This window comes from Pocillopora verrucosa, chromosome 11 (assembly GCF_036669915.1).
Source record: "Pocillopora verrucosa isolate sample1 chromosome 11, ASM3666991v2, whole genome shotgun sequence".
NCBI classification, from domain to species: domain Eukaryota; kingdom Metazoa; phylum Cnidaria; class Anthozoa; order Scleractinia; family Pocilloporidae; genus Pocillopora; species Pocillopora verrucosa.
In genome coordinates, this window is record NC_089322.1 from 5,437,509 (window position 1) to 5,447,399 (window position 9,891).

The following is a 9,891-nucleotide window of genomic DNA, read 5'->3' on the forward strand; positions in this document are numbered from 1 at the left end:
TCATTAAGACTCGGGGGTGGGTCCTGAAATTTTCATAGAGGGGGGGAGGGGGAGGGAGGGCGTCAAAAATCACTTCCTGGCCAACCCGCCCTCGCACACTTACTACACTCGTAGTTAAAGGGAAAAAAAAGGTTTAGTGGCAGTATGTGATCTAGTCTTTACACGAATTTTGGTGTCTGATTGATAGATTAAAAAAAAATTACATTAATAAAAACAAACAAACAAACGAACAAACAAAAAAGCTGGGACGCTGGGGCCCAAACCCCCTCGACTCTTCCTCTGGATCTGGCACTGAACCATTAAAATGAAAAACGAAAGAAGAACGCTTACTAGAAATTTGAAATACTGGACGAGAGGCTTTCTACTTTCGAGAGAGGGAGAGGAGAGGAAAGGAGAGGAGAGGGAGGAGAGGGAGGAGAGGGAGCTAATTAGAGTGTTTCCGCCAAGCAAACTTAACCATTGCTATTTTTGACGGCTTTTGGAAATAAAATGAGGCACACAATGTACATTGATGTTAGATACAGCATCACTAAAACCATGTTCCGTCTTATTTTATTGGAAAAAGAAACTTGCCAAACGAGGGAGTTTTACTAATAGTATAATCCATAAATTCAAAACTCCTAATTTGAACCGGTCGTACAGAAATATAAAACAGACCTTGACTGAAATTCTCTCCCCAATCTCATTTAAATTTTTCTCCTTTTTTCCCCCCAAATTATTAGCTTCCCAGAAGACCTTCAACCGCATTTATCGCGTGACGCTCATTTTTTCATGAGAGTTCTGGTCACGCTCACTTGTCACGCAAAGTTCGAAGAGAGACTGTCATCTCCGACGTTTTGTCACACCACCAGAAAGTCCTTTAGTAAAGTCAATCTTCTCTTTTCTGCTATGTCCATTTGATTTTCAAAGTCCTAGAGAGAGAAAAGAAAGCATCATCATGTTTTTGTGCCAGAGTGAGTGTTGAGAAAAATTGGTCTAACTACATAGTATGATAACCAGAGCTGCCAACCCCGACGACATCTGAAAAAAAACCCAAAAAAACCCCACAAAAAAATGGGCCCAGGGATGTATTCTCCTACCGGCAAAAGGTTGAGCAAGGGAACTGGTGACTAGTGGACAGCATATAGCGTGTAAATGTTGATTTATAGGCAATCAGATTCGATTACCTCGCTTAAAAAATATTTTCAAAGATGCAATATAAAATAACTGGAATCTTGATTTAAAAAAAATAAATCCCGCGGCGATCTGCCTACATCCCATAATTCTGGATCTCCGAATGCAATCGTCTGTCAAGCCAAGAGCAACTTACCCCTCTACAATAGAGTTCGTCTCGCTCCAGCTTCCAAGACAAGTTTTCTATTTCTAGTTCTAGTTGTGCTTGTTGGTACTCAAACTGTCGATAAATAAAAGGCGAAAATCAATAAAAGAGAAAATTTTGGATTACTATGACAAATGCAAGTTTTGAGGAAAAACCACCCTTAAGTCTTAACACCCTTATACCAGTATGCGTCTTCTACATACAGTTCTTTGTAAACTTTGTAAGGTGCTGATAAAGAGAATTTGTTTTACAGTCAAAAACTTATCTAGTTGGTGACTATTTCCTTGTAGGAAGAAATTAGATGCCAGTCACTCTAAGGGGTCAAACTTTTAAAGTTCTATAGAGTTTCACTTCTGAGTGAAACTCCTTGGAAGTCAAGTGAAAATGTACCGGGGTAAGAGGTGAATAATTACCAGTCTTTTTCTCTCATCCTCCATAAAGTAGGCATATGGATATGTGTACATCATCGTATAACGACACTGCAAACAAGAACATCAAACAGAGAAGCTACAATCACCACGGCAACTAATAATTCATAGTTTGCTGTGAATTCGACGACCGTTGGTGAGGTTCACATGGAGTCAATAGGAACTAAAACTAAAATAAAAAACAAATTGCTTGAGGCGCGGGAAAACGCCAATGACCACGTTGCACTTGATTTTCGTTATGAATCTGATTGGTTGAGGGGATGGCGCAAGTTTCCTCAACCAATCACGGAGTGAAGAGGAGTAACACTGCCCAATGCGCGGGAAAAAAGTGAATGACCAAGTCGCGGTTGGCTTTAATGTTGAATCTAATTGGTGCGAGTTTACTGAACCAATCACAGAGTGCAGTGAAGCAACACAATGAAATGACCGAGTACTTCCGACACTCAACTGGAAATTGTTCTGGACAAGTTGTTTACTTACCTTTGCTAGTAATTGCGCAGCATCTAGAAGATATTGCCAGTCGATCCAAGTGCCGATGTTATTGTTAACTTTTTCTTGTATCTTCTGGTTAATTTTTCGCTTTGTTTCTTCCTCGCGTTTAAGACTGTCCGCGTGATTTTGCCACTGGCAAAGAAAAGATTAGCATGTAAGACTCCTTGTGTATTGATCTCAGATGTATGCAAAAGTCTAAGAAATACTATTAAAACTAGCCTAGTTTCCCAGTATCAAGGAAATTAAAAAAGTTTGCGACAACTTTATAGAATTTCGCTTTACCAAAGAATTTGTGATATCGCGCTTCACGCGACAACCGCTTCATGAATACGTTCGCGTCAAAAGCTTCGCGTTCTGTAACATTTCACTCATGGCCACGCTAAACGAAGATATTCCAGCAACTTGGTAATGAAAGCAAACTAATAATAAAAAGAACAAATAGCTTCGCAAGTGAATTTTTTTAGCTTGTACCTTCCTGGTCGTTCCATGCAAAATAGCAATGTTAAATTGCCACTTGTTGTCTGAGAGCGGGAACATCGACAGAAAATTGATCACGTCTTCATTTGGTAGTCAATCACGGGCACGCGTAGATATGAGTGATTTAACACGATAGCTATCGAGATATCGAGTTGGACACAAGACTACTTAAGTTTCCTACTACTTATTTCGTCGACTAACACATACCCTTTCAAAATAGAAGAGATATTTTTTAAGCGCCTCCCTGGCCTGTATACCTGCGGACTCGTTTACAATGTTTGGATTGGATTTATATCGACTGCATTCATAATACTCTGAGCCATGACTCCTCCAGTCTCCACAACACATCCAGCAAAAATCTACAATTCAAATCAGGATGAAACGTTTTGACAAGAAAACACTACAAGGTACGGTTCAACAGTCAAATCTTGAAAGTGAAACACTTGTCGAATCTTTCAGTTTACTAAACACGCGGTGGTTGTTTTTTTAAGCAGGCTGTGCTCTATTGTACAGTCTATTTGCAGAAATTCTGCGCTGTGCAACTACAAATCGTTTCCTAAACCTGTCAGACACAGGGATGAGATGCAATAAATATCTTATCAACCTCCTAATCAGAGTTCGAGCAAAGATCATCCTTGTTGTGCAGAAGGTACATCTATGGACTACAAACTAACAACTTACCATGTTTACACTTGATACATTGCTGAAAATTGACATAGGAACACAAAATTAGTAATTGAATAAGAATTCCTTAACTGCCTCGATGGGAGTGCAGCAAAAACAACAAGACATCAAATGAAGGTAGAATTACCATATGATTACAGCCTCCATTCTTCTCGATGCAGCTTCCACAGTTTGGACACTGTGTGAAAAGCAAAAGGAGCACAGTGGTTAAAATACCAAATACTCACATATAAGCAATTTTACCTATCAAAGATTGGGGGGCAAAATTGATTTACAAACGTTTTGTTACTGAGTAATGATCTGATAAACAGTCTGTAGGGTACAAATAGTTATTGTTCAGAAAGGCTTGACAAAATATTTGCACTAGTGTAATAACTGATAAGATTAAAGCTCACTGCAAATTGAAGGGATCTATTGTAGGGGTTTCAATAACGTTTTCCATGAGTGGCTGCCAATGGTGTCATAGGCAGCTGTGCCCAGTCTCCAGTGCTGGGGGCCCCTCCCAGAGGAAAAAAAATTGACAACTACAAAGTGAAAAAAATAATTCCCAGTATTCTGGACATCTGCTTGCAGCCCTAACCCTTTAACTCCCACAAGTGATTAAGACAGAATTTCTCCTCACAATATCTATACAATATCAACCAGATAAGTGATGAGAATAAAGAAAAATATCAATTTGAGGATAATTAGTTGATCCAATACTAAATTCTCTGAACTAACATTATAAGAATTGTATGGTTGACAGTAAGGAGAATTACAAAATTTGATCTGGGAGTTAAAGGGTTCACAGACTACCTACACCTCCCTCCCTTAGCTACACCATGGTCTGTAAGTGAGTATCCTAGATTATACTTACATCTTTAGTATTGGCTGTGATATAATTAGCTGTCTCTGAATCATCTTCACATTTTGTAAGCCATTTCTTAATTGTATAGCAATCTGTTGGTGCATGGTATTTTTCACCACACATAAAACTAAGAGAAAGAAGGAAAATACAAAAGGAAATATATTAATTGTTGAATGGGCAGGGATTAGGAAGGCCGTGCGCCATGCGCGTATGGCGCATAAAGCTACAAAATGGCCCGGGCCTGTGATGCGCCCTGACCGCACAAAGCTAGTGAAATATACACTATTTTGTGAAAAGGATTTTAATTTGTAAAAGTTTCACTTTGGTGAGACAAACAAGCGAAAAACTACAGTGCCTTCGCTCTTCTGATCATGCTCACTTCATTCTTGTTCCCAGATCCTGAACTCGGACTTTGCATGCAAACGAGGCTATTGCTCGGAGTTTCGTTTTCGAGCAGAGTTCGAGCGTTTTCGTCGCTTTGAATGTATTTGCATCGATTAGCCTCATGCCTCCGAAAAAAACATCTTGAGATTGGACAGCTCGCAGAGAATGCTGTCTACATTTTTCAACACAACAGCGGAGCAGAATTGTGATACTGTGAGCGAAAACGACCGTGAAACGGACGAAACAGATATAGGTATAGACTGTAATACACAAGCAATAAACCTTTGTTAAAATTTTTACTGGCCCATTTATTTACCCTAATGGCCCAAACGTTTTATAAATGGCCCATAACTTTCCAATGATAGGGGCCATAGGCTCATTTGCCTGTTAAACCTTCGTAATCCCTGAATGGGTGGGAAAAACTATACAAGGTACTGCATATGCAAATCAACAGGCAGTCTCACTTAGAATTTACACTCCCAGACACATTTGTTGGAACAACCAGTGCCCCCCCCCCTCCCCTCCCTGCCCTTCTCCATAATAATCTGCAAGATGGCATAGAAACAATGGCGATTTACAACACTGGGAGGGGTAGAGGCGCAAAAGACCATCATAGATGCAGTTCTGGAAGAAGTGTCTTAACTAAATATGTAGCAGAATGTGGAATTATCATAAATTAAGTAACAAAACACACTCACAAGATTAGTAAATTGTTCATCTTTGGGGAAAAAAATTAATCTCAAAATTCTATGATTAAGAGTAAGAATATTGAATATTAGAGCAATGTCTTTTTTTAAAAGCCTTTTATCAATATTTTCTTCTGCCTCAATGCTCAAACATCAGCTAAAAAGTTTCCAATTTTCAAACAACCAGAAATTTTGACAAATTATAATTCAAACATTCCCCCACCTCTTAAACACAGTCATATACTGTGCATGACTTTCCCTTTAGCCCTTCAACACCTATGAGTAACTAGGATCTACTTTCTCCTTACAATATCATCCTTGATACACATATTAAGGTAATGAGAATAAAGGATATGATCACCAACTAAAGACGCTCCTGATTTTTAAACAATTTTTCTTTGTCGGCAAGTTAAGAAAGGTGTAGAAAACATTGTAAAGAATATGTAAGGTGATGTTAGGGTGTGCTGGGTTAATGTTGTTATAGTTATAACAGAGTGGAAAAAATTCTAACTCACCAAAATATTGAACTGCAATTTGAACACCATATTCTTTTAGCTTTAGGCTCCAACACCTTCACCAGGAAACCACAATCATTGCCAGGACACCATCTTATTAAAGGATGACACTAAAAAAAAGAAAAAAGCAAAAATTTATTTTTAGATTAGAAAACAAAGTCATGCTTGGACCAAAAAAATTATTTTCTTAATACAACTTAAATAATTTAACAGAAGTAGGGTGGAGATGACAATGTTTTACATGGCATGAGGTGCTTACAATGTACATATATACATACTTACTTTCCTAGATGGGATAACTGTCCATTGCAGGTCCCCCCCCCCCCCCCACCTCACCAACTCACACTCCTGGGTGGAGAGGCAATGTGACAGCAAAATGTTCTTCTGACGGCAGTCTCTACTCATGAAGCCAAGTGGCCCACCCAGCCCCAGCTTCTCCTGGTTTCCTTAGCATGAAGTAACTAGTAGGGCCATGGATGGGATGCTCATTACACAAGGTTACCCCCCAGCATTTGATCAGGTTCCCTGAAAATTCATTGGCATCCATATATATCCAGGGGTGGGAAGACACATTGTTAGAATAAAGTAATTTTCCCAACAAATTGTCCTGGCCAGGTCTTGAACCTAGACCTCCAGACTCAGAGTCCTTCTGATGACCACAATACAATAACCCACCAAAGCTCCCACCTGGATTTCTTGATCAGCCATCCATTATGAACACAGACCATTAAATATCCACTTTTCCCTTGCCCTTTTCAATACAAAGTGCTATTGCCAAATTTGAGTTCAGTTGCTTCAAAACTGAAGAAAACAAGTGTTGACCCATCCTTATTTGCTCTGATCAAGAGCCAACGCTCCAAACATAAGCTTGTAAACTCTTAATGGTGGCCAATTTACATTATCAACCCAGCTGATAATACCAAATTACCCTATTATACTTTCCCGTTTACGCAACACCACAGTTTCTCTAGACACTCACCCCCCGAGTCATAGTTACCTTAACTTCATCATTAAAAAGAAACTGTCTATATTTTTCTCTAGCAGCCACATTTTTTAGTATTTTAAGAGCCATTTCCTCTCCAACTAAGAGATTACAGTTCATACATTCAATGCCTGCAAAAAAAATCAATAATCACCGTATTAAATTCCTAATTGTTTATCACATAGGTGCACAGTAATTCAAACAGAGGTTAGGAGCTTTTTTTCAAACAGCAGTTTTCAGTTTCTGTATCAGTTTTAAAAATTCAACACCAACAGTATATTAAATTATCACAATGGATACTTTCATTGCTCACAGAAGGGAGCTACAACTGGACAAAAGAGTTTTTTATTGTGCAGGAGGGATGGAACAATTTATAAGAGAGTAATTTTTCCTCAGCATTATTGTCTACATACAATATGCAGATAATTGTTTTGCACACTAAGTAAACAATTTTTTTTGTGCCCCCAGAAAAAAGAAGATTTAGTACCTTCTTACCCTTTTCACTCACAAGGGTGACCAAAAAGACTTTTCTCCTTACCATATATTAAATACATTTCAAGCACAAGGTTTTGCCAAGAGAGAAAAATAACAACTGAGGAACATTGTGTGATTCAATACCAAATTCTCAGAACTAACAAACTAGAAACTTATTCCAGACAGATCAGAGAATTTATATATTGATCTTGGGTGTGAATTTGTTAACCCTTTAACCCCTGAGAGCGACTATCATATAACTTCTCCCTAAAGTATTACTCCTGCATCGCACATCAAGGTCATAAGAATCGAGGAAATGATCACCAACTATACATCCTCTTGATTGATAAACAAATTCTCCTTGATAGCACCCAAGGAAATATATAAAGAGCAGTAGGAAGAGTATGCATACTGATATGAGGGTGTAAAGGGTTATCGGACTATGTGAGTTACCCAACAGTACTTACCAGAAGATAAACCAATCTGTAACTGGGTAACACAATATAGCATCCAACAGTCATCGCAAAATGAATGGCCACATGATGCACTGCTTGTGTTGGATTTTGTACAACGCTGAAAGCATACTGGGCAGTAAAGAGATCTTGATGTCTGAAAGATGCGAGAAAATTCATTGAAGATAACATCATCCATACTATTACAACTCACACAATCTGCAAGATTTGTGGGAAGGATGCAAACCTACATGCATATATCATAGAGTACAACTTAAAATCTTTTAAGGAAGATCTGACAAAATATAGTGGCACAACAAAGTAACCATGACAACATATTCATACATCATTACTCACCGTTTGAGTGGCAACAGCTTTTTCTGGAATGATCCTTCCTTCCACAAGAAGTCCTACAGGATCGACTCTGTGCCTGTATGTACAATGACAAATGTTTTTTGAAATATGAGGGCACTCATAGTATCATATTTATTCAATAAATTCAATATTAAGAATTGGATCATTGGATAATGCAATCCAAGAGTTTTCATTGGCTAAGCCATCATGGGTCATGAGCTATTATACAATGCATGTGCATGAAGACAAGTTTATGCAAAGGTGTTTTTTTACATTGTAACATTCCATTTGTTCTTACAAATAGGGTTGGGAAGATTTATCTATATTTTTAGGTGTTTTTAATAAATTAAGAATTTGTTCATGCTTAGCATGCGTATATCAAGTTATGAATGCACGCAGGAAGTTTGGAGAGCACAAAAATTACATAAGAGTAGCTCAAGGTGCAGCCAAGAGCAACTCTAGCTTTTTGAGTGCTCTCTAAACTTCCCAGGTGCATCCATAACTTGATATACGCACAGCTAAAAGCATGAGCAAATTCTTTTCTAACAGAGCAACAATGAACAAAAAATGCTCACGTCATCTTATTTACGCACGGGTGTGCGTAAATAAAGATTTTGTTCATAGCAGCTCAATAGGACTTACATAGGGCAAGCATGCGCGCTATGTTATAAATAATTATTACACCTATGCTTGTTGGATATGAGATGATTCAAGCCTTATTGACTATATATCACATCATATCCTATGCATGCTCATGGAATAATTGTTTAACCCTTCAACCCCTAGGGGTGATGAGCATCTAATTTCTCCTTACAATATCAACCCTGAATCACACATTAAGGTCATGAGAATAAAGAAAATGACCACCAGCCAAAGAAGCTCTTGATTTTTAAACAAATTCTCCTTGTCACCATCTTAGGAAATGTATAGAGAACAGTATGGAGAATATGCATACTGATGTTAGAGTGGAAAGGGTTAAGATTAGAAGACTACAAACTTGTACAGTACCTTGTATGGCAAATTTTAAATAGATACAGATGTCACAGGAGACCAAAATGTTTTATTGAGGAATATTTGCCTTTTTAGAATAGTGGTGTTCAGCCAAAACATTTGGTTGTTTAATACGCTTTCGAGTTAATTATTAAACATGATATTGCCACCATTAGCCCTAATTAGTACTACCACAGAAATATTCCATTACGTTTTGATTGCGTAAATAGGACTGTATGTTACCTTTCCAATATCTTCTCTGTGTTCCAATCGTGTTGCATAAGAAGGATTCGAGACACAGATTCCGATACCTGGTTATAAATTCAAGAAATAAGTAGAATCGTTAAGAGCACAGAAATTGAAATTCTTCCAGTATTGGAAATCGCAATTTTAGTCAATGATGGAATTGCTGAACAATTTTCGTACGCATCAGCTAGTTTTCTTAGCGATTTTACCTTAATTTCCTGAGAGATCTTGGCTACTAAAGCGTCAAAAACTTCTTGTGCTTCATTAGGATCAATGATCTGGAATTCAAAGGCTTCAGGATCGTCCTCCTTGTCTGATGCCATTCCTTCGTCTTCATCACCATTATTATAATAATAATAATCATCGTCATCTTCATCTTCGTCATACTCACTCGATTCCGGCTCTACAGAGTCTTGAGATTCAGTATCAATGCCAGACATCTTTAACTACAGGGCCACGGTGTTAGAAATTGCAAAACACGAATAAAACTACTAGAAACTTCTTGAAGTCTTTTTCGTTGATCAGGACGGCAAGAGCAGTTGTTAATGTGATGCCATTCATC

At 38.1% G+C, this 9,891-nt stretch overlaps 1 protein-coding gene across 1 annotated transcript; it reads right to left on the reverse strand.

Annotated features, from left to right (window-relative positions):
• Nucleotides 1-519: 519 nt before the first annotated feature.
• LOC131795277 (E3 ubiquitin-protein ligase ARIH2-like) lies at nt 520-9,871 on the reverse strand. The gene is made up of 14 exons (XM_059112847.2): nt 9,539-9,871; nt 9,327-9,394; nt 8,097-8,169; nt 7,755-7,896; nt 6,829-6,944; nt 5,832-5,941; nt 4,256-4,373; nt 3,527-3,577; nt 3,397-3,418; nt 2,923-3,074; nt 2,227-2,370; nt 1,732-1,797; nt 1,310-1,393; nt 520-911 (listed from the first exon to the last, which is right to left on the reverse strand). The coding sequence occupies exons 1-14, from the start codon at nt 9,767-9,769 to the stop codon at nt 840-842; spliced, it is 1,449 nt and encodes a 482-aa protein (XP_058968830.1). The 5' UTR covers nt 9,770-9,871; the 3' UTR covers nt 520-839.
• Nucleotides 9,872-9,891: the final 20 nt, after the last annotated feature.

What these genes read in the sequence shown, in the direction of transcription:
- LOC131795277 (XM_059112847.2), bottom strand. Translation starts at nt 9,769, where the DNA reads ATGTCTGGCATTGATACTGAATCTCAAGACTCTGTAGAGCCGGAATCG. An exon ending in ACAGAGAAGATATTGGAAAG is followed by an intron (nt 8,170 to 9,326) that starts GTAACATACAGT and finishes TTGTACATACAG; the next exon opens with GCACAGAGTCGATCCTGTAG. An exon ending in ACAGATTGGTTTATCTTCTG is followed by an intron (nt 6,945 to 7,754) that starts GTAAGTACTGTT and finishes TTTTTTTTGCAG; the next exon opens with GCATTGAATGTATGAACTGT.